At 36.2% G+C, this 26,006-nt stretch overlaps 1 protein-coding gene across 9 annotated transcripts in view; it reads right to left on the minus strand.

Moving 5' to 3' along the window:
- Positions 1–264: 264 nt before the first annotated feature.
- CACNA2D1 (calcium voltage-gated channel auxiliary subunit alpha2delta 1) overlaps positions 265–26,006 on the minus strand; it is a 495,933-nt gene continuing 470,191 nt past the window's right edge. For all 9 annotated transcript variants that reach the window (XM_045494628.1, XM_045494634.1, XM_045494626.1 and 6 more), the window contains 4 exons: positions 25,805–25,934; positions 23,746–23,855; positions 22,641–22,723; positions 265–4,387 (listed from right to left, as the gene is read on the minus strand). In XM_045494628.1, the coding sequence (XP_045350584.1) occupies positions 4,271–4,387; positions 22,641–22,723; positions 23,746–23,855; positions 25,805–25,934 (440 nt within the window). In that variant the 3' untranslated portion in view covers positions 265–4,270. The remainder of the gene's footprint in view (positions 4,388–22,640; positions 22,724–23,745; positions 23,856–25,804; positions 25,935–26,006) is intronic.

Below are 26,006 nucleotides of genomic sequence, written 5' to 3' on the forward strand. Positions count from 1 at the left end.
ATTGAAGCCCAAAGTCTGAACTATTACCTTCCCACAGGCCTTGATGATGGCAAAAGCGATAGGAAAAGGGTCACGGCTAGGTAAATGACTTGCAAGCACATTTGTTTGTGAGTTGAGGTTTGTAATAGGAAAAGCACGTTGCTAATCCAAGATTTATTTTCATTATCTTGCATGCTCCCCACAGGAAGGCTTGATGAAAATACATTTAGGACAAAGACTTGTGTCTCTTTCAGCTGGATGTTATATAATTAATCCAAACTGTGGTGACTTTAAATGATAAACTTTTATTCTGAATATACTGTTTTTGCACAAGATTTAACACAACATTTTCTGGGATTATAAATATTTTTATAACAGTATTATACAAATTTTTACAAAATGTGTTTTATCAGGCTAGTTAATTTCCACAAAAGTGTCAAGAGAACATAATAAAGGGGAGAAAAGATCTTTTGTTCACAGAGCCAATTGGCCTTTCGCATGGATGCACACTGAGCATTTCAATAAAAGTATCCTAAACACACGATCCAACAATCATACAGCACAACAAAAAAGACAGCTTTGTCAGGCCACGCGGTAAACTCAACCAGCATCTATACAAGACAGTATCCCATTAGTCTCCGTGGAATTTCTTTGAGTTAATTATGTGAACTAGAAGTAAGGTAGATGAAACTATTGGTAAGCGTTATCTGAGTCTTTGAAATTCTGGAATTTATTCAACACTCGATACTTAAGTTGTATTGATTCGCTGTTTACAGAAAGGTACACGGAATATTAGCAATATTAACATTCGGCTAATGGGAAAACAACCAAGTTCTAGATAACGATGAGATATTTTCAGCTGTGGGCACGTGAACTCATTCTATTCTACACTTAAAAAAGTCACAATGTCCGTTTTGTTTCACAAGGTCAAGCTGTCTACCTCTAGATTTCTTAGTGTCAGCTAACGATCAATGGAATAGTTTAGAGTTTTAAATTAAGACATAGAATTTAAGCTTTGGTGGAGAGAAAGATTAAAATGAGATGTAAAATAGAAGAGAGCATCAAATAAGCAAGTAACACTTGGGTTGCAAAGGTCACTTAAAAGGGATACTGCCTATTTGAACCCAGTAAGGCCAGTTTTAAAGTTAATAAAAGGAATATTATAGGAAAACTTACAAATGGCAGCAACACTGTTTTGTTGTTTTTCCAAGTTACGCAGTAACGCCTCAAGCATTAGAAACATGAAAAAAGATCATACTAAAATCTTATAGGCCCAGGACCTAAAAATCTCGTCAGTCAAACTTGCTAACTATGTCATGTTAAAAACCTGTTACAAATATGGACCACGACTGGTGTTTGGCAGTAATGCTGGTTGTTCAAATGAAGAAAATATAAAGAAACCATTAATGCAAAAATCATTCCTGTTACTCAACACCAACGTAAGACTTATTTTGATTTTGTTCTAATGGCAAACTACATGAAACTGGATGAGTAGAGCCAAAATTAAATAAACCTAAGAGTCTAAAAGCTTTTTTTCTTGATCTCTTATATTGTTTAGTCTTTGAAAACCAGTATTTATAACAGGCTATTTAAGTTCTGGTCGACAATTAGAACTCACAGAAAAATCCTAAATTAAATATAACAGTGTGATGGAATGAGTGTTACTGTCTTTGAAAAAATGCTAAACGTACGAAGGCCAGTATTAGGCATGAGAACAATTTTTAGTCAGAAAGCACGTTCTTACCCAATTTATCACCATGTATGTGGGTCTCATAATATAGGTTTGTTTTATAACAGAAAAAAAAAAAGGATCATAGCAAGACTCGTGCACGTAAATATATTTTGATGGCAAATGGAATCAATAGGACCCTGTCAAGAGATGCCAAGGTTAACTGTGATGGAGGCAACAATAATGCAGTTGATGAAAACATACTATTTCAGTGACATTAGCCATGAAAACATATTTAATAGATTTGAAGGATAATTTTAAGGTAGTTTGTTGTATGCTGGAAGCAATTCAGTTGTTTTAATGTGCATCATATATACACACGAACTAACATAATTTGATATTTTGATATCCCCTTCCCAACACTTTCATGACCTAAAATAGTCTAGCAAAAGTTAACAAGAAGTTTTAAATATTTAATTAACAAACAACATGATTTAAACATAGTGTTACTAGAGTGAGAAGTTCCGTATTTTTTTAAATCACTTTGGTGTTTTCTAAAATGTCAATACCAGTTACAAATGAGACTACAAAATCACAACAATGAGATAGAAATGGTAACTGATGTCAACTCCTAGAACAATAGCTGGCAAAGTGATTCCATTCCCGCCCCCCCCCCCCATTTATAAATAAAAAATAGTTTAAATAAGGAAATATACACAAATGGTACCTAGGGTATACTGGTGGTGAGAGGGAATGACAAATGTATGCAAAGCTAAAAACAAAACAAATGTCTTTTAAGCTATGCTAAAGACGTGGTTATGTCTTTGATATGCAGAGCATATTAAAGCATGCTGGATAATGTTATTAAGATTTTGACTTAAAAATGACATATAAGAAAATTTCCAGCATATACACACACCAGAATTTGGCATGTTCAAAATAAGAACAAATGCATTTTGCCATAAAAAATATCTGCACACTTCTAGCGTTCGGCAGAATTGCTCACTTTAACTAGAATTACACATTCATTGTTTTTACCCTTTCTTCAAACACTGTTGACTCTTGAAAATTATTTTGAAAAGCATAAATAATAATCTACCATATTACTCTATAATGAAATATCTGATTTACTATACTAATCATTTTCACCAATGAGGCTGTATAAAAACAATTTTGATTATTCACAATCAAGTATTCATGTGTATACATACAGATTCAAGGTTTCCTATTTGTTCAGATTGTTATAAAACCCTCAGCAAACTGCATGGAAATTTTGGTCAAGTGATCATACCGCTTAAAATGGAGGGACAAAAGCAGCAGCAGCAGAAATGTTTGGATTTTATGTGCTACTATTCAAACGAACAAAGAGGAAACCTAGTATGAATCTTCATTGAGAACATATATGTACTCTTCAAAAAATAAATGTGTCAAATCTGATTTATGTACTTAAAATATCTGTACATAGGTTTTCAGGCAAAAGCACGAGTCTGTATAAAATCCATTAATTCCCATTTCACCATTTCCCTAACCCAATCATTCGGCATTGACATTGCACAGTATATTCAGAGTAATTGAACGACATTTGTAAAGATGACTTAAGTGCATTCCACTGCAAGGTTCAGAGTCTTACATAACAATAATGTCACTCAGTTAACTTTTCAAAGGACTATACTCTACAGTAAGAGAGAAACAAAAACCGAAAGTTAAAGTAGCAGCAGCATCATGCAAAATACCCTTGGTAACCAAAGTTCATTTATCACGAGAAAAAACGTTTTCCCCTCCCCCCAACAAGTTTCTCTTAGAGCTTTTTGAAATATCTGGCTAGCACTACATAACTTTACTGTGAACAAAGGAAACATTACATCGAAGCATTTATTAAGGGCTTACATTTATGAGGAAATAGGTAACATATTCAAATTGCACCTTCAAGCACCTTTAGTTTAATAGTGTCTTAGTTATTATTTTCAAACACCAATTCATTCTCTCAGCTAAACTTAACTGGTCATCATTTGTGTTATATTTTTGGCAGAGAAGCCATTCTTCATAAGGCATTTTATTTATGGCAAATTTTTTTTTGTAGAAAATTAGCCATTATTTCTATTTCAACAGATTACACCAATCTCTCTGTTTTGTTTTGTTTTTTTTTTTTCAATAACCGTTACTCAAAGCAGGAAATAATTTTTAACAGAAGAATACGTGAAGGCAAAAATAACTCCATTTTTTCCTCTAGAGATTTTCTTGGTAAAAGAACGAGAATTGCAGCAGGTCAAAATTCCATGTCAAGGTCAAGACAATTTGTATGATTCATAAACAGTATGGGGAGCCCTTTTACATGTAATCACCAACAATGCAACGACAAACTCTCAAATCATCCAATAGAGCATGTATAGAATTTTGCTTTGATGTTATACATAGATGATGCAGCATTCACACAAGTTCAAGGATCTGATACCCTGACATGCAGCCAGTGGGTGTCATATGAGTCTGCGCCTTACATTTATGCCATGGTATGGGCCCAGCTAGTGTTCTGCTGATTCCACAGTTGACCCTATTTTAATGCAACCAAGGGCTCATGTTTTGGCAGGGTCTGGAGTTTAATTATGCAGATTTAGTTTTAGAAGGTCACAACTGGCAGTGTCTGCTGCCAGATAAAAGCCAAAGTAGTACAAACTGGACGCCAATGATGGACCACAGGGAGGGATTCAATCCAGAAACACCACCACAGTCAGTATAATCCTCCTGTTGGAAAGAAAAGGAAAAAGAAAAATCCTGAGGAAATACTCAGTATGAATCTTGTGGAGCACCCACGTATAGTCCACTTCTCAACTCACCTTACAAAAGTGCTTTAGTTTGAATCCAAATAAATTACATTACCCTAAACTTTATAGTTCAACGTTCTGAATAAAGCAATTTCTCTGGTACTGTTTCAAGAATACCTTACATTTTGAGTTGCAGATTCTGATGATTAAGAAAGAAAACACATGAACAAAAAACGCTGTTAAGAGTAATATACTAGTTGCAAAAAAAAAAAAGGACAAAAAAACAAAACAAAACAAAATCTTCCATAGTACCAGATATTCTTCTTATATATTCATGAACATAAGTAAAAATAAAATTTACTAGCAGATTTTATAATTCCCAAGAATTATGATCTTAGCAATGAGGCTCAATAAGGCAAAGTTTGGGACAGGTAAAATCAATTTAAGAAACACACTTCTCTATTTTCCATATCCCTTATATCCAATTTCAAAGGTGAACATACCATACTGCACATGTAGCATCGGGACCTTCACCAAAATTAAAAATAATAATGCATTTGAACCACACCTGAAAGGACACTGTAAGAACATATTCAAAATAAAGAGCTAAGCTAGCAAGAGATGCTTGTCTAGTTTACAGAACCATGAAATACCAGCAATTGACATCTGCATGCCCCATGGTCTAGTGATGGCTCATGAAGTCATTAAGTTCCCTACTATTGAAAAAATTATCTTTTATTTTGTATTCCTAGGTTCTGTATTCTGTAACTTTTTCTACATCCTTAATTCCCTTTAATTATTGAATTTCATAAAAGGTGATTAGGAGACGGGTGCCTGGATGGTTCAGTCAGTTAAGCATCTGACTCTTGGTTTCAACTCAGGTCATGATCTCATGGTTGGTGGGATTGAGACCCACCTCCACAGCATGGAGCTTGCTTGGGATTCTCTTTGTCCCATTCTTTCTGCCATCCCCCGCATGCCTGCATTCTTTCTCCTCTCAAAATAAACAAATTAAAAAAAAAAGATGTTTAGGAAAGTAATTAGATATGATTTTTTTCTTACAGCCTTCACTATGCCAAGGTGCATCTTCCAATAATCAAAAGAATAGGCTACGTGAGTAAAGAACTTGAGTAAAATGTTCAGAATAATTTCACAGAGACTCTGAGCTGGTTTGGCTTGTTTTCCTCACTAGGGTTTAATACAGTACTTGCCACCCAATAAATAAAATTTCTTTGAGTTGCATTTTCAGGCAGAATGCTTTTTCTGTTTGTTAAAGAGATGTCTAAAAGAAACAAAATCTATTATGAAAAATTTATTTTTCATAATCAACTAAATATAAGGCAAAACATAAAATAATGATCAATTCTTGGTCCTCATTGTATTTGACTTGTCAGGAGCATTTGGCAATGTAGAATATTCTCCCCTTGCAATATTTTCTCATGTATATTTGCCTAACGCTTTTGGTTTCTTCCAAACTTGTTGAGGGTTCATCTTGCTCTCTTTGGCTCAACATGCCTCTCTTCATGCTCTCTACGTGACAAACTTTTCCAGGGGTTCTTTTTATTTACACTTTCTTTCTAGGTAATGTAATCTGGTCCTATAGCTTTAAATTCCACACATCTGTTAATAACTTCTACTTTTATCCTTTTTAATAGGAAATGATTTTTGCCCTTTTGTGTTATCATTTTTCTCTTTAAAGTCTGAGTTTCGGTTTAAATGGACAAATAAAATTGTAAGATATTTCAAGTGTACATTTAGGTGATCTGATACTTAGACATTGTGAAAAGATAACCCCTTCCCCCATTAAATAACATTTCCATTATCCACATATTTATCATTTTCCCCCTTTGGTGACAATATTTAATTTCACAGTGTTATCAACTGTAAGTCATCACATTTTATTAGATCCTCAGAGTGTATTCATAGTATAGCTGAAAGTTTGTACCCTTTTACCAAACTCTCCCTATGTCCCCTTAGGTACTGGCAATTACTTTTCTACTCTTTGTTTCTATGAATTTGATTAAAAAAAAAATTAACATTTATTTATTGTTGAGAGAGAGAGAGAGAGAGCATGAGCACGGGAGGGGCAGAGAGACACACACAGAATCTGAAGCAGGCTCCAGGCTCCAAGCTGTCAGCCCCGAGGCCGACACAGGGTTCGAACTCATAAACCATGTGATCATGACCTGAGCCGAAGTCAAGACGCTCAACTGACTGAGCCATCCAGGTGCCCCTATGATTTGATTTTTTTAAAATAGAATCCATATATAAGTAATGTCATGCGATATTTGTCTTTATCTAGCTTGTTTCATGTAGCATAATGCCCTCAAGGTCCAACCAGGTTGTCACAAATGGCTGGCTGTCCTATATATCTATCTATATAACACTTCTATATCCATTCATCTGTTGACGGACACTTAGGTTGTTTATATATATTGGCTATTGAAAAAATGTCTCAGTCAACATAGGAGGGCTTATGACTTTTTCTGGAAAAAAAATTTTAATGTTTGCTTTTGAGAGAGAGTGCAAGTGGGGGAGGGGCAGAGAGTAAGAGAGACACAGATCTGAAGCAGGCTCCAAGCTGTCAGCACAGAGCCCAATGTGGGTCTAAACCCAGGAACTGTGAGATCATGACTTGAGCTGAAGTTGGATGCTTAACCGACTGAGCCACCCAGAGGTCCCTATGTCTTTTCTAATTAGTGTTTTCGTTTTCTTCAAGTGAATACTTAGAATTGCTGATTCATACAGTTATGTTTTTAATTTTTTGAGGAACCTCCATACCAGTTTTCATAGTGGTCCCTCACACAGGATTCCCATTTTCCACATCCTTGCCATAATGGTGATCTCTTGTCTTTTTGATAATAGCCATTCTAGCATGTGTGAGGTGATATCTCATTGAAGTTTAGATTTGCACGTATCTCCTAAGTGATGCTGAGCCTCTTTCACGTATAGACATAAGATGGATATACTGCAGGTTCAGTTCCAATTGTAGATATCGAATAAAGTGAATATCTCAATAAAGCTACTCAAATGAATTTTTTGGTTTCCCAGTGCATATAAAAGTTATGCTTATACTATAGTGTAGTCTCTTAAGTGTACAATAGCCTTGTGTCTAAAAAAGTACATACCTTAATTTAAAAAATACTTTGGTGCTAAAAAATGCTAATCATCATCTGAGCTTTCAGGGAGTCATAATTCCCCCCCTCCCTCCCGCCCCGGTCAAGGGTCTTGCCACGATTGATGATGGCTGCTGACTGATGAGGGTGGTAGTTGCTGAATGGCTATTGCAATTTCTTAAAATAAGACAACAAAAAGTTTGCTGCATTGATGGATGCTTCCTTTCAAGAACAATTTCCCTACAGTCTGGGATGCTGTTTGGTAGTATTGTGCCCACAATAGAACTTCTTTCAAAATTAAAGTCAATCCTCTCAAATCCTGTTGATGCATGATCAACTAAGTTTACGTAGCATTCCAACTCCTCTGTTGTCATTTCAAAAATAGCCACAGAATCTTCACCAGGAGTACAACATTCTATTTCCAGAAACTACTTTGGTTCATCCGTAAGAATTAAACCTTCATTCATTCAAGTTTTTAAAAAAATTTCTTTAAATTCAAGTTATTTACCATACAGTGTTGTCGTGGTTTCAGGTATAGAACACAGTGATTCATCATTTCCTTGTAACACACAGTGCTCATCCCAACAAGTGCCCTCTTTAATGCCCATCACCCATTTAGCACATTCCCCCAACCCCTGCCTCTCTCCAGCAACACTGAGTTTCTTCTCTGTATTTAAGAGTCTCTTATGGTTTGTCTCCCTGTCTGTTTTTGTCGTATTTTTCTCCCCTTCCCCTATGTTCATCTATTGTGTTTCTTAAATTCCACCTGAGTGAAATCATATGATAGCTGTGTTTCTCTGACTTATTTCGCTAATCATAATATGCTCTAATTCCATCCACGTTATTGCAAATGGCAAGATTTCATTCTTTTTGTTCTCCAAGTAGTATTCCATTGTGTGTGTATGCATATATATGTGTGTGTGTGTATATGTATATATATGCCACATCTTCTCCATCCATTCAAGTTTTATCATGAGATTGCAGCAATTCAGTTACATCTTCAGCCTCCACTTGTAATTCTAGTCTTCTTGTTGTTTCTACCCCATCTGCACTTACTTCCTCTACGGCATTCTTGAACCACTCAAAGTCATCTATGAGGGTTCAAATCAACTTCTTCTAAACTCATGTTCGTGTTGATATTTTGGCTTCTCCCTTGAATTGTGAATGTTCTTCATAACATGTAGAATGGTGAATCCTTTCCAGAAAGTTTTCAATAAAGTTTGCCCAGATCCATTAGAGGAGTATCTGTGACAGCTATAGGCTTACAAAATGTGTATTTCCTAAATAACAAGACTTGGACAAGTGGAAATTACTCCTTGATCCATGGGCTCCAAAATGATGTGTTAGCAGGCATGAACACAACACGTATCTCACTATACATCTCTGTCATAGCTCTTGGGTGACCAGGTGCATTCTCAGTAAGTAGTCACATTTTGAAAGGATTTTTTTCTCCTCAGTAGTAGGTCTCAACAGTGGACTTCAAATATTCAGTAAACCGTGTTGTAAACAGATGTGTTGTCATCCAAGCTTTGTTGTCCATGGATAGAGAACACAGGCAGAGTAAATCAAGCCTAATTCTTAAGAACCCTAGGATTTTCAGAAGGGTCAATGAGCAGTGACTTCAGCTTCAAGCCACCAGCTCATTAGCCCCTAACAAGAGATACAGTCTATCGCTTGAAGATAGGCGTTGACTTCTCATCTGTAGCTATGAAGGATTTAGATGGCATCTTGTTTCAATAGAAGGCTATTTCTTCTACATTGAAAATCTCTCACTTACTGTAGCCATTTTCATTAATTACCTACTTAGATCTTCTGGATAGCTTGCTGTTTTACCTTATACTGTTATGTTATGGAGCTGGCTTCTTCACTTCAATCTCATGAACTAATCTCTGCTAGATTCAAACTTTTCTTTGGCAGCTTCCTCCTCTCTCCCAGCTTTCACAGAAAGGAAGAAAATTAGGGCCTTGATGTGGATTTGGCTTCAGCTTAGGTAATGTTGTGGTTAGATTGATCTCCTATGCAGACCCCTAAAACTTTGCCTTTTTTTTTTTTAACCATTTGTGTGTTCACTGAAATAGCACTTTTACTTCTAATTTCCTTTAAGAACTTTTCCTTTACATCCACAACTTGACCAAATGTTTTGCACAAGAGGCCTAGCATTCAGCACGTGTTGGCCTTTGACATAGCTTCCTCACTACCTTTTAAGGTAAGAGACATGTGACTCTTCCTTTCACTTGAACACTTAGTGACCAGTGTAGGGTTACTAAGTGGCCTCATTTCAAGATCATTTTGTCTCAGGAAATAGCAAAGCCCAAGGAGAGAAAAGGAGCTGGGGAAATGGCTGGTTGGTAGAGCTTTCTGAACACAAATAGCATTTGTTAAGTGTGTTGTCTTAAATGGGTGTGGTTTGTGGTGCCCCCAAACAATTAGAATGGTACTATCAAAGACACTGTGAAAACCGTATGTGACACAAAGACACCAGTGAGCAAATGCTGTTGGAAAAATGGCACAAATACATTTGCTTGAGGCAGGGTTGCCACAAACCTTCAATTTGTTAAAAAAAAAAAATGCAGTATCTGTAAAGTGCAATAAAAGCAAAGCGCAGTAAAATAAGGTGTGCTTGGACCTGTTGCCCATTCGTAGGAATTTGGGCAAAATTCTACTCAGATTCTCTGTCAGCTCTTTAATCAGATTTCTTTTGATATTATCCGACTTGATTTCTTTATACATTTGGGATACTGGTTGCTTATCAGATACATAATTTGCAAACAGTTCCTCCCATTGTGTGTATTGCCTTTCAAGTTTATTGGTTTCCTTTGCTGTGCAGAAACTTTTAATTTTGATGTAGTCCCATGTTGATTTTTGCTTTTCTTGCCTTTGCTGTTGGGATCAAATTAAAAAAAAAGAAAAGAAAAGAAAAGAAATAGTTGTCAAAACCGATGTCAACAAGATTGCTTCCTAGGTTTTCTTCTGGGAGTTTTATGGTTTCAGGTCTTACATTCAAGTAGTTAATCCATTTTCAGTTGACTTTTGTTGACAGTGTAAGATAGTGGTCCATTTTTATTCTTTTGTGTGTGGGCTTTCAGTTTTCCCAGTACTTTTTTTTTTTAATTTTTAGAGAGAGGGAGTGCGAACAGGGGAGAACTGCAGAGGGGGAACAAGAGAGAGTCTAAAGCAGACTTCATGCTTAGTGTGAAGCCCAATGCAGGGCTGGCTGCCATGACCCTGGGATAATGACCTGAGCTGAGATCAGGAGTCAGATGCTCAACCTACTGAGCTACCCTGGTGCCCCATCAGCACTATGTAATGAAGAGACTGTTCTTTCCCATTATACATTCTTGGCTCCTTTGTCATAAGTTAATGGAACATACACACGTGGGTTTACTCCTGGGCTGTTTCGTTACATTGATCTGTGTGTCTGTGTGTGCCAGTACCACACTGTTTTGATTAATGTATTTGTATAATATAGTTTAATATTAAGAAGTGTGATGTCTCCAGCTTTGTTCTTCTTTCTCAAGGTTGCTTTGCCTGTTACGGTTTTGTGGTTTCATACATATGTTAGAATCATTTGTTGTATTTCAGTGAAAAATGTCATTGAAATTCTGATAGGAATTTCAATGAATCTGTAGATTGCTTTGTATGGTATGCACATTTTAACAATATTTTTTTTTTAATTTTTTTTTCAACGTTTATTTTTGGGACAGAGAGAGACAGAGCATGAACGGGGGAGGGGCAGAGAGAGAGGGAGACACAGAATCGGAAACAGGCTCCAGGCTCTGAGCCATCAGCCCAGAGCCCAACGCGGGGCTCGAACTCCCGGACCGCGAGATCGTGACCTGGCCGAAGTCGGATGCTTAGCCGACTGCGCCACCCAGGCGCCCCTAACTATTCTTTTTAAAATTTTTTTTTAATATTTATTTATTTTTGAGACAGAAACAGAGCATGAGTGGGAGAGGGGCAGAGAGAGGGAGTCACAGAAACTGAAGCAGGCTCCAGGCTCTGAGCTGTCAGCACAGAGCCTGATGTGGGGCTTGAACTCACCAACAGTGAGATCATGACCTGAGCCAAAGTCAGATGCCCAACTGACTGAGCCACCCAGGCGACCCCATTTTAACAATATTCTAATTCATGAGAACTAGTATCTTTCCCTTTATTTTTCAAGTTCTTTTATGTTATAGTTTTTAGTGTTTACCCCCTTGGTTAAATTTACTAAGTATTTGATTTTTTGGCAGAATTATAAATGAAATTATTTTAACAACTTCTGTTAGTGTATAAAATAGAACTCATTTTTTACATTTTTTTAATCTTGAAATTTTACTAAATTTATTTGAATAAGTGGATTTCTTAGGGTTTTCTATATACAATATCATACCATCTGCAAATAGAGATAATTTTTTCTTTTGCAGTTTGGATGCCTATAATTTTTCTTGCGTATTTGCTCTGCCTAGAACTTACAGTACTACGTTAAAGAAAGTGGCAAGAATGGGCATCCTTGTCTTATTCATGGCATTAGAGGAGAAGCTGTTAGTTTCTGGTACTTGGCTGTTAGCTTCTTCTAATTTTACCATTGTGGATGATAGCTGTGAGCCTTTATTTTGTTGAAGTACAGATCATATATACCAACTTTGTTAAGGGTTTTTAATCACAGCGGATGTTAAATTTTGCAAGTGCTTTGTCTGCATTTATTGAGATCATACGATTTTCTTTTCCCCTTCACTTTATTAATATGGTTCACACTGGTTCACTTGTGAATGTGAAACTGTCCTTGCATCCCAGTTAATTGTGGTATATGGTTTTGTGTTGTTGGATTCAGCTTGCTAACATTTTCTTGAGGATTTTTGCATCTAGGTTCTTCAAAGATACTAGCCTGTAACTTTCTATTCTTGCAGTGTTCTTGTCTGGTTTTGGTATTATGGTAAGGCTGGCTTTGTGAAATGAGCTTGAAAGTGTTCCCTCTTGCTATATTTTTGGAAGAGTTTGAGAGGGATTGGTATTAATTCTTCTTTGAATGTTTGGTTTAACTCACCAGTGAAGCCATCTGGTCTTTGGCTTCTGATTGTTGGGAGGTTTTTGATAGCTGATTCGATCTGCTTACTAGTAATGGATATGTTCAGATTTTCTGTTTCTTCATGAATCACTCTTGATAGGCTCCATATTTTTTAAGAATTTATCAATTTCTTTTAGAGTTCCCAATTTTTGCCATGTATTATTTATATAGTTTCTTATCTTCTATATTTTGTGATAACAATTTTAATGTTTTTTTCATTCCTAGTTTTATTTTAATCCTCTTTTCCTTGGTAAGTCTAACTAAAGTTTTGTTTTTCTTTTCAAAAAAAAAAACAGTTCTTAATTGCAATGTATTGTATTGTCTTTTTGGTTTCTATTTCACTTATTTCTGCCATGATTTTTGTTATTTCCTTCCTCCTAGCATTAGGCTTCATTTGCTATTAATCCTTGAGGTGTAAATTTATTTAAGATGTTTGTCTATTCTTAATATAGGTGTTTATCACTATAAACTTTCCTCTTAGAACTGCTTTGCTGCTTGCCAATAGTTTTGGTTCAGTGTATTTCCATTTTCATTTGTCTCATTTGTCTGTGTGTGTGTGTGTGTGTGTGTGTGTGTGTGTGTAATTTCCCTTAGGATTTCTTCTTTGACCCATGACTGTTGAGTGGCGTATTGTTTAATCTCCACATATTTGTGAATTGTCCAGTTTTCTTTATATTGTTGAGATCTAGTTTGATACAACTGTGGCCAGAGAAGATGTTTGCTAGGATTTAAATCTTCTCAAATTTATTAAGGCTTTTTTGGTGACTTAACATATGTTCTATCCTGGAAGATGTTCCATGTTCATTTCAGAACAAAGTGTAGAATGCTGCTTTTGGATAGAATGTTCTGTAAGTGTCACTTAAATCCATGTGATCTAATGGGTTATTTAATTCCAGTGTTTGCTTATTCATTTTCTGTCTGGATGATTTATCCATTGATGAAAGTGGGCGACTGAAGTCTCCTGTTTAGTATTATTACTATTACTATATTGCTGCCTACTTCTCCTGTCAGATCTGTTAATATTTGCCATACTATCTTTAAGCCCCTTTATATCAGGTGCATAAATATTTCTAAATGTTATATCCACTTTTAACTGAACCCTTTATCAATATATATAATGATTATGTTTCTTAGTACAGTTTTTGTCTTGAGGTCTCTTGTGTCCAGGTATAACTACCCCAGCTTTCTTTTGATTTCCATTTGCATGGAATATATTTGTCTATCCATTTACTTTCACATACTTTAAGGTGTGTGTCCTTAAAGCTGAAGTGTGCAGTTTTGATTTGTTTTCCCTAATGACTAGAATGTTGAACATCTTTTCATGTAGCTATTGGCCATTTTGATGTCATCTTTGAAAACATGTCTATTTAGTTTTCCTGCCCATTTTTTAATTGTTTTTTTTTAAACTTTAATGAGTTCTTCAAATATTCTGGATATTAACTCCTTTTCCTATACATGACTTGCATTTTTCCCCCATTCTGTAGGTTGGCTTTTCATTTGGTTGTTTCTTTGTGGAGAAGCATTCAAAGTTGCCATAGTCCCATTTGTTGATTTCTGCTTTGGTTTTTTGTGCTTTTGGTATTGTATCCAAAAATCATTGACAGGACCAATGTCAAGGAACTTCTTTACTACTTTGTCTTCTAGGATGTTTTTTACTATCAGGTCTTATATTAAAGTCTTTGATCTTCTCTGAGTTAATTTTTGTGAGTGGTATAAGATAGGGGTCCAGTTTCATTGCCCTGCATGTGTTCACTTTTCCCAGCACCATTTGTTGGTGACTATCCTTTCCCCATGGGGTGTTCTTGGCTTTTGTGCTGAATATTAGTTGACCATATACATTTAAGGGTTTCCTTCTGGGCTCTCTTCTATTCCACTAGCCTATGTGTCTATTTTTGTACCAGTAATATACTGTTTTGATTACTATAGGTTTATAGTATAATCTACAATCCAGAAATCTGATACCTGCAGCTTTTTTCTTTTTCCTCAGGACTATTATGGTATTTTGAATCTTTTGTGGGTCCATATGAATTTTAGAATTATTTTTTTCTATTGCTGTGAATGCTGTTGGCATTTTGATGGGGGCTACATTGAATCCATAGATGTCTTTGGGTGGTACGGACATTTTACAATATTAAATCTATTTATGCTTGTGTTCTTTCTTTCAGCAAAGTCTTGTAGTTTTCACTGTGCAGCTCTTTCGCTTCCTGGAAGTTACTCCTAAATACTTTGGTTTGGATGCTGTTGTGAATGGGATAGTTTATTTCTTTTTCAGATGTTTTATTATTAGTGTATAGAAATGCAACTGATACTTGTATGTTGATTTTGTATCCTGCAACTTTACTGAAATTATGGATTGCTGCCAACAGTCTTTTGAGGGAGTCTTTGGGTTTTTCTGTATACAGAACCATCTTTTCTGTCAATACTGGCAGCTTTACTTCTTCCTTCCCTATTTGGACCCCTGTTATTTCTTTGTCTCACCTAAAATTCGAGCTAGGGCTTCCACACTATGTTGAATGAGAGCAGTGCTCATCTCTGATCTGAGAGTTAAAGCTCCACATTTTCTTCCACTGAGTATAATGTTAGCTGTGTGTTTGTCATATATGGCCTTTATTAGGTTGAAGTATGTTCCTCCATACCCCATCTGACCAAGGTTTTTATCATGAAATGATGTATTTTGTCAAAGGGTCTTTTTTAAATCTATTTATGTCATTTTTATCTCTTATGTTATTCCTGTGATTTATTACATTCAGTTCTTTGACTTTTTTGTACTTTTTAATATTTTCTCTTTATTGAAGTTCTCATTTAGCTTTTGCATTTTCCTCCTGACTTTGGTGAGCATCTTTATGACCATTATTTTGAACTCCTTTAGGGCTGTTGGTGGAGTTGTATCTTGTTGTTTTTAAAAGTTTTCTGTTTTTCTGTATCTTCGTTTTCCTGGACTCTGTGTTGGTTTCTGTGCATTTGAAAAAACACACCATGATTCGCAGGCTTGAAGTGGCTCCCAATAAGTGGGGGGGTGTGCCTTTAACTGTCTGTGTCCCATTGGGGATGATCTCATTCAGCACCTGGATGCAGGCTGATAGGAGGCAGAACCCTGAGGCAATAGTTTTTGAGGTATGTAAATAGACCCACCCCTTTTAGGGTATGACTAAGAGAAGAACATTTTAGTTGGCCTTCACTGTGCCGAACCCTGGGGGAATTTACCGTTAAGAACTGTGTATTTGCCACTGTCCCTCAATACCCAAGAAGATCAGCTCTACTGGCCACCATGGCCAAGTGATAAAGGGAGGTGTTTTTTGGGCAGCAGTCTTAAAAGCCAAATGCCAAATGGATCCACAAGCTCCTTCGGAGACAGACCAGTGACTTGGAGTATGTCACAGGGTCAAAGTGGGGGCATGGCCCACTGCCTTCCTCTGTCTCTAAGGAGGCCTGCAGTCAGCCTCTAAATGTGTGCTAAATCAGAGAAAGACTGGGCATAGGGCATTGATGTTTGGTCCATCTTCTCTAAGCCTTGGAAGGAAAGCTACAGTGAGTCCTCGGGAGCCTGTTGACAATTGTTTCTTTGCTATGGTCTTGTCTCCCTATTAGACTTTCAGAGATAGTTATTGGGGACACTGTACTTTGCATGGAAGCCTTAAAATTCCACTACTTGGTATTCAGACCAAACCCTTAATTCCTCAAGGAAGAGCTAAGAGTTAAAAATTCCCTCCTGATTACACGCTGCTATGCCAGAGGTAGGGATTATGGGGATAGTGTGTCTTAGCATTTCCTACCTGTTTCAATGTGGTTGTTTTCTCATTCACCCAATATGTATGGGTCATTCACCTCGTTTCTCCATTTTTTTTTTTTCCCAGAGGAAAGTGCTTTGTTTATAGTTACAGGTTTAGTGGGTCTGTGATATAAAGTGAGTTTGGCACTTCCCATGTCACGGTCTTGGACCAGAATTGCAAAAACTCACACTTTGTATCTTCAGACCTGAATTCTCCTGTGACCTCTGCAGGGATTGAGCTCTGCCGCCTCTCCTCTCTGATGCCTCAGAAAGGCCCCAAACTTGCCCAAAGACACTATTTTTTCTGAACGATACTTCTAGGAGAAGTGGATCAGGGCAAAGACAAGTCATCTGTGATCCCTCCCCGCCCCTCGTTTTCAAATGTAATCCACCAGCACATCCTCTTAACTTTAGCTTCCAAATAGATCTCCAAACTTCCCACTTCTCACTATCTTGTGTCTTAGTCACCATCACTTCTGGCCTAGACTCCTTCAAAAGCTGCCTCTCGTGTCTCATGGCTTCTACTCTTGCTTTTTCACAAATTTTTTTAACCCAAAAACAGTCTCCTTAAAAGCATAGGTCAAAAATTTTATCCCTCTCAGAACAAAACCCAAATGGCTTAGCACGGCCTACAAAGCCTTATGTAGTCCAGAGCTTGGCGGCCTCTCTGTCTTCTAGTATTCCTCTCCCCACCCCTCCAACTCACTCGGCTCCAATAACACTGTCTCTACAACAGGTCAAGGTGTGTACTGTCCCAGGGACTTCACACTTGGTCTTCTCTTGGTTCTAATAGTTTTCCCTTTAGGTTGGGTAACCACATAAAGAAACAGGATGCTCACTTACATTTGAACTCCAGATTAAAACAATATTTTTTAGTATAAATATATCTCCAATATCTCACACCCAGAAGAATGGTCTAATACACAGGTTGTATGGTACTACTTGATAAATGAATAGTAGGTAGTCAATAAAGCAGCACAGGTACAGCCTAGTTAGAAACACTGCAAACATAAAATAGTAATGTAAAGGCTTGGCTCTTGACCAGCTGCTAATTATGTGTTAATGTGATGGAATGGAAAATCAGTATACAAACAAGACCCATTCATGTAGTAAGGATATGTTTTGTCAAAGAAATTCTGGTTAACATAAAACAAATGTGTTACGAAAAGAAAAAAAAAATATCTCTAACTCTGATCCATTGTTTTTATGTTTATATTTCTAGTGTTTTTGAAATTTATTTGTTCAGTTGTGTTTCCTGTATGTGATGATGCCTGTTGCAGTCAGGGAGGCGGTAGGTGAGATAAGTTATTTGGAGTCCCTCAAGTCTGCAAGTTGATTTCACACAAACAAATCTGCCTTTTCAGTTTCCTGTCATCTTTTCTCATGTGTTTTGCATGGACAACTACATACACCAAGACTTGAAATTATTCTATGAAATAAGAGATACATTCTAAATCACAAATGCACAGATGTGGGAGAAACATTAGCATTTTCTCCACCTTAAAGATAGACCAAAAATCCCACTACCATTATAAGCAAGTAAATCAGTCTGATTTTTAAAGACGGTACTTTGTTTCAATTTAACACACTCAGGTAGAAAAATGATACAGTGCTAACGCTATAGGTACTTGTTTTTAAAATATGGTAATTTTTTCAATTTTCTTCTAGAGACTTCTCTCAAAAGACTCCTAATAAACATATCAGCAGAGAATTCCTTTTTCATTACTCATTAAAAGAAACAACACCTAAATTGTACTTATATGCATATGACTTTGCCCCAAGGCTCTCTAAGACCATGCATGCTAGTGGCTAAAATATTTTCAATTTTCTCTTGTGAAACATGTAACTTGCCCTTTCTTTCCCCAACCAGAATCACCACGGTGACTAATTGCACATAGTAAGAGCTCAATATTTTCTGAATTATACTCATTATGTTCAAAAGGCAAATCGCTGGTGAAGACATGCACCAAATAATGGCTGACTTTTTAATTTAAACTGCTCTGTAGTTAAGTCACCTACAGCAGCTTCAAAGAAAATGTATTCTTAAAATTATTTAGGTAGATGGAACTACACAGTCTAAGACTTTTAATAGGAATAAGTTCTCTAACAAACAATTTGTTCTCCTACACTGCACCATAACACAGTAACCACACTAACTCATGAAGTAGGTAGTATATGTGTTCAACTACACAAATGCATGTGTGTATTGTCTACATACACGTACCTACACATTCATTTTTCATGTACCCAGTAATCTGCTTTCATAAATTAGGTTTGCAGTTTGCATAAAATAATGAACTTTATCGATGATACATATTATTGGCTGGCTTGCTTTGATAAACCATGGCTTTATTTTTCTTTTGTTCTTTACCACTTAAATTGCCCCAAAGCTCTTGTCAAAAGGTCTCACTTGGACCCTTGGGTTTTAATGAAGTCCTAGTGGTCTATAATTGATACTCTTTTTGGATTGCACAGGATACAAGAGTCCTATCTTTACACAGTCATTCTATAAATGCTTAGATACCATCCATTAGAAAAGGTCAGAGATGACACCAGCATCCCAGCTTTCCTGTGAGCAGAAACTAACCCACCACACATTCCTGGGTAGCTACACTAGCACTGAAGCTTAGACTTTGACCTCTATTGGTCTTCAGTGTGAGGAACCACGGCCAATTATCCTCAGTATTTTTTGGTAATGTTTGTATTATTTTTTCAACTCTGTATTGTTTCAGAGAAAATGATACTTCTTTCGATATTATCTTATCAACACTCACATTGCATAGACGAGATTCACTGTTCAGTACTGATAACTGTGTTTCTAAATACTTAAGTCTTATTAATGTAAAGTATATGCCCTCTACATCATCTTCTCAGGACTATTCATTATATATTCCTCAAGGACACAATAATATTAGGAAATCCCTGGTGTGTTCTTTTCATCTTTCAAAAATTATTTCATTAAGATGTACTGATCCCATCCAGCTGAATCCACAATGCTATTTATTTTCTTGGTAAAGTTATAGTTATGGTGAGAAAGAAAAATATCAAAGAAAAATTCAATCATATTTTTGAGGGGAGAGTCTTAGAAGAAAAAAAGTAAATTCATTCTTACCTATAGATTTTTAAAGTAAAGGTAAAAATCTTTTACCTCCCAAAGGAGCTGACCTATAGTTTTGTAGCCTGTAAATCTTACCTAAAAATTCTATGACTGAGAAGTAAACTTCTGAATCAAAGGTGAAAATAGAGTAAATATTTATACTATTCCTCACCTAGAGAATATAATGTGATAATTTTTTACCCTTATGTTTTACTTTCATTTCTATTATCACAAATAGAGACAGGTATAAAAAAGACAACATGGAACCTATGATTTCACTACACTTTTCATATGTAAATGGTATAATCACAAAACATTACTTCAGAGAGCTACCTCTCTATCAATTGAAAACACAGGTTCATGCAGAGGGATCATTTCATTTTGGTCTTTTAATTGTCCAGGTCAGCTAGGTTTCTTTCACTTGGAATCCTGTGCCATGAAGACTATTATGTTATTAGCCCAGGAAAAAAACTAGTTTTCTGAGACTCCCTCTGATATCCCACTTTTCTCCCCCTCTGATGAGCACACAGCACTCACAGTAATGGCCATATCTCCATCTAGTGGTTTCCTAATCAACGAATACCTGGAGAGCAGTGAAGAAAGAACACCATCAAAGTTGCTCTAGTAACACTAACCATGAGGATCCCAGAGCATCAGAGAAGAAACTGCAAAGCTGTAAGTGAAACCATGAACACAAGCTTGGGGCCTACAACATCTATGCAGTCATACTAATAATATAATTCAGAAATTGGTCACAGGTTAATAAGTGATAATTTTAGCCTAGATACTGTAAGTCATTCTAAGTAAAATGAACTTAGAAATTGGAAGCACTTGTACTAAAATATTTTAATAGCATCAATATTGTGGTAGTAAAAAATATAAAAAGTTGATTAAGTCACATTTGTTTTAAAAAGAAAGGAAAGCATAGAATTATTGACTTAGAAAATAATGTTTGATAAAATTGAAATGGCTCATTAATTAATGTCAGCATCTTTTGAAAATTGAGATGACCAGCTCTAATAATTGTCCTCAGGGTATTTTTCTTTAGTAAAAAGCTAGACATCAAGAAACATATAATTTTTCCCGTACGGATTTAATCTTTATACAAAACCTTATAAGAAAATACTGATTTTTAAATAAACATAGGAAAAGGATATGCCGGGTTTGGGATTAGAAATTTAAGCCATATTTGAATTCAGCTATTTACAAAACAATATTAGTACTGGAATTTTAAAAACCTGCTTTCAGGACATTTATTATAATGAATTTAGGGACATGGATTATTTATTAAAATTTCAAGCCAAACACACACAAAAAGAAAAATTAGAGAAAGTGACTGACCATCCACACCACATGAAAACTTGCAGTAAAATGGAGATAGGAGCTGACATCATGGTACAGGCACGACTCGTTGTGCACATAAGTTGATCCTATTAATAACGGGCAAAGTAGCAAGTACAGGAAAAGGAAAGAAAACACAGAAAAGAAGACATACAAGATGAGATTTCATGCAGTTTGCTGGCAGTAGGCAGTTTATGTGAGCCTCCATCCAGAGCAGGGTCACAGTGACCATTGCAAATAAGCATTACCAAAACATTTCACTGCTAAAGGGACACAAGACGTTATTAGCAAGTTAAGCTACTGAGCAAGAGCCGTACTTTCACACACAGTAGGATGTATAATTCACAGGAACTTGAATTACTGAAAATTTGTCTCTGTCCAATCTTTCTCGTGCCTTGATGAAAACATAGAGTCTCCTAGGTTGGAAACATTTTAGGTAATAGGGTTTTTATGTGATCTTTGAAGTTGATTTGAGTGAATTTAATCTCAGGCTTTGGTGACCAGTGGTTGATGAGTGAAGTTTCCCCTAATGAGCACCACTATCCTTGGGCCCACATTCATTCTTAAGAGAATGATTTGACAGGGTCAAACTCCTGAAAATAGAGTAGATAGAACAACCAAAGTCCTCATATCTGGATTTGTGTTGAAGTCTAACCGCATCAAATGGAGAAAAACAACTAGCTGCCACTTAGAATCACTTTCTCCATCAAAGAGGAATGATCAGTAGTCCATGCAGAGATAATGGGGGTTTCCTGGCTAACACCTCTTGCTTTTTAAGTCTTATTCCTCATTACTGATTTTACTTATTTTTTGTTCCTCTTCTAATCACAGCTAACTGGATAATATTTATGAAAATTCCCTTTTTTTCTGTGTATTTGAGTAAATAAGTACATACTAGACAAGTCTATTCTAAATAAATTACAACCTCTATAAACGTACATTAATAGGTGATCTGACATTTTTTGGGAATAAACAATTCCTAAGATGATTCTGCTCTCAGTTTGTATGCTCATTGGAGTATGCAAGCCACTTAATGCAAAGGCACACCTTGAAGAGGCAGAATTGAGAAATGTTGTATTTAAAATTCGTTTTTCACATTAGGCAGAATTGTGGTGTGGCCTTTACGTTTGAGAATCAAGTTTCTTAATTAAAATGGTTTTAAAAACATAAAGCTGATTACATGCATAGTATGTCAGAAGATTGTTTCTTGGAGGAAGACAGCTGACCTATAGGAAAAGCAGCAATCATCTTTACATGACATAAGATGTTTTGCAAAATTTTATGAACTTAGCCCTCTGTAACTGACCTTGTCTAATACACGCAAGGTAAAAATGCAATTAAGAGAAATAATACAAATCTATGACAGAGTCAGGAGCCATGTTAAAAAAAAAAAAAAAGGAGAATTACAAAATATCAGGAAACTAGCTATGTCACAAATTTTTGAACATACCAAATAAAGACTAAAGAAGCACGTAAAAATAAATTTTGTATCTTAAAGATTGGAGTATCAATGAAGGGAGGCAAATCACATCATAAATAACATTTACTGTAATTACTATTGATGAGAAAATGTTTCAAATCATCAGATTGGTGACCTAGGATTGTTAGTAAATTGATGGGAATTGTGTTTGAAAGTACAGTTTCTGTTGCAAGGACAGATAGAAGAAGCAACTGTTGAGCTTACACTAACCATGAACAGTATTGAAATGAAAAATCTATCTACCAGCAAGTACATCATGTTAATGAGAAACACTATGATTAAGACATCATGTTTGAGTTAAAAATGTAATTTGTTTCCTTAAGTTCCTGAAGACAATGACTACTGAGTTAGAATATTTTAATACAATAAACCCTTGGTCTTACCAAGACATTGTTATCAAAGCAGACATCGGGTCCTTTTCGGTATCTGGGTTGCTTCACCATATCACAAGGATCTGGACCATCAGCTAAAGAAACTTGTTAAGGAATACGAAATTACTTGTTCTTTCCACACAGTTAAAAAAAAAAATATTTCCCAAAGCAAGGAATAGACACCTATGCCGTTAGTCTAGTCCCACATGACTAGTTCAAGTACTTAGGGATTTAAGGAAGTAAACGGCCACATAAATTCTTTTGTCACACTAGTGGCTATATGAAGAGATCACTGTGGTTTTTATTTTTACTCTACATGGTGTGGCCCTTGGCAGATGCAATTACTCAACAGTTACCTGTAAAGATAGAAGTGGCTGAAATGAGCAAATAAGACGGGAGCCATACATGTGAACCCGCACAAGGGAGCACAAGGGTGCTCCTATGTAGCAAGACAGAAATATAAACTCATTGGTAACAATAAACCCCAAACACAGCTGGGACTATTCCCGCCCCCCTCTGAAACAACATGAATAAATGAAAAAAGGACAGGGGGTCTGGTCTACAATGCTTTAACAGTCACTGGGCTGTCATTTAGCATATTTATAAGCATAAGCAGTTTGGTGTTAACGGCCACTGCAGATACAGCAAATGACAGGACTTCCTTCTTTTTTAAGGCTGAATAATATTTCAGCGTAGATGTACACCATATTCAACTCCATTTTTTGACTATGGAATGTTGACAGCTCTCCAGCCACACAAGTCCCAGCTAGCAAAAACCCAGCACTACTCCCTAATGGCCATAAATCCCCAAGCCAGCTGCCCCTGCCTGCATGCAAGCCGAAATTTCCAGATCTACCTGCAAACCTGCACTGCCTCCTCTACAAAGCCTCATTATATGAGCAAGAAACTGTTCATATCCTCTTGGTGCCTGGGTGGCATCATTAGTCTATACATTCAAACCACATTTTGCATGAGAGGTTCATTCTGCCTGGGTGAGGTAATCATGGCATGCTGTGTGATGTTATTCTCTTTATGAGCATTATCAGTGTGACGAGGTTAAAGAAGCATTACTTTAAGACGGTGTTTGATTCCAAGCATTTCTGATGTCAAAGGATACAAGTCTGCTCTGCTTGTATGAGCAGTCGTGTGTCACAGGGACAAGTCCCTTTGCTCTCAACCATAATGAATATTAAGTTGGTGTTCATAAGTTTTTCTACGTGAAAGATTCTGCAAAAGAAATAGTTATAAAAATCACAGAAAATGAGCATTTTTTTCTTTTGGGCAAAAATTAAAATCTTTCGAAGGTACTTACATATAATATGACATGTTGAAACACAAAGCATCACCCACATAAACAGTAAAACAAAATGAGAATACGTAGAAGGAAAACATCACCATGTTTTATTTATTAGCATGCACAGTGTATTACCTCTCTCGATACTAGAAAATTGCAACACATGTTTTAGGTGTCACCTTTGTTTTTCAATGCAAAATAAGCACTGCTGAGTTGTTGCAACCCGTAGAATAAATGTTTTATTTGACATGCTTAAGGAACTGTGGTATTTATTACTGAAAATAAACAAAATTACCTTATTTTACACATTAAAAGCTTTGGAGCCCACACTAAGCATCTTGCCCAAGCCAATGGCAAAGTACATCTAGACTAGTGCTGTTCACCAAACTACTGTGAAGATGGAAATGTTTTCTGCTTTTTCCAATATGGTAAATAGCCACACTATGCTATCGAGTATTTGAAACGTGACTAATGTGGCTGAGGCACTAATGTGTATTATTAGTTATAATTGAAACAGCCACCAGTCGTTGGTAAGTACTGAACTGGATAACACAGATACAGAAAGAATAAGGGATTGAAATTCCATGCAGTATTTTTTGCATGTCTTAAACTGCTTCTGCCACCGTTAGCAACCATGAATAGAAATGTTAATCTGTCACTGAAGATTAATTTCTTTATGATGATGTATTTTAAAAAGAAAAGGATTGTTTTCTTTTTCTCCATTGAACTTGGGGCACAAGGATAAAGCCAATCAAAAGCAACCATGATTCCACTTAATATCCTGATTACTTCAAATTGTAAAGATTTGTAGTCAATTTTTAAAGCACAGATTGCCATCAATGACATCTATTAATCAAAGGCCAAAGAATTACGAAACTGTTTGCTAAAGTGGATAGACTGTCTTGCTACGACACAGAGGTTTGCTAAAGTAAACCATAAAGTCATACGGACCAGGTCTGTTAAAAATTCACACTAGTTTCATTTAACTCCTTCCAGAAAACAGTTCTCTGTTAGAAACGTCTGGATCTCTTAGCAACTCTTCCAGCCCTTTCACATGCTCAGATATCCTCACCTCCTCACATTTCCTCCTTCCTAGATGAACATTTCTTCGAGAATAACCTGCCCTCCTTCGCTAAAAACAAAGTGCCTCTCCCCCCCATTCTCAGGGATCCTATGACATGGATTATCACTCTCTCTCATGACTTTGAAAAGGCCCACCTTGGCTTTTTCTTCTATCCCTTCTAGCCAAGTTAAATTCTCAATCTCTTCCAAAAATGGCTAAACATGTTTATGTCTGCTAGTGACTCACCTTAGCTTTGATTTTAGGAAGTGATATTTTCTCCTAGTTCTTTTAGTGTCAATTCAAAAATACATGCGATTCTAAATTTCAGTGAAGAGTAGAAGTAAAACACGTCCCTCCCTAGACTATCTTTGTATAAACCTATTTAGTAAGTAAATGTAAAATGAAATCCTGTATTTAGCTTAGACTTACTCAAAATGACGATTAATTCTAGTCTTACTACAGTTCATATTGTTCTACAACTTTAGAAAAACTTTTAAAGGGGTTCTCTTTTTAGACAAAAAGACATTAAAATATAACCACATTTCTCTTTGTTCTGCCTAAAAGTAGGTAGAATTTCATTCACCCTATTATTATAGTCAAAAGGATTACCACTTACCAGTTAGGATCAATCCTAAAGAATGTAAATTAAAAAAAAAAAAAACATTCAGCAAAACTAAAGATCTATTTCCAACTGTAAATAGTTACTCATGTCTCTCTCACACTCTAATAACAGTCTCTGTTATTTTCTGTAATGATTATAAAAGCGAATACAATTTCTTAGTGAAATCAGACTATCCCTAAAAGGAAGAAACAAATTACCTGGAACAGTTTCCACAGTCTAACACACCACTGAATGATTTACTGTCATTATCGAAGAAATACTGGGTCTGTTCAGTAATGCAGCTCTGCTTTGACAGAGAGGCTGTAAAGTCATCGTCTTCCATCTCAACTGTGGAAAAAACAAAGATCACCAGGAGGGGACGCTACAGTCAGTTCCAAGAACCTTCATTTCCATGGAGCA

The sequence above is a fragment of the Leopardus geoffroyi genome, chromosome A2 (genome assembly GCF_018350155.1).
Source record: "Leopardus geoffroyi isolate Oge1 chromosome A2, O.geoffroyi_Oge1_pat1.0, whole genome shotgun sequence".
Lineage (NCBI taxonomy): Eukaryota > Metazoa > Chordata > Mammalia > Carnivora > Felidae > Leopardus > Leopardus geoffroyi.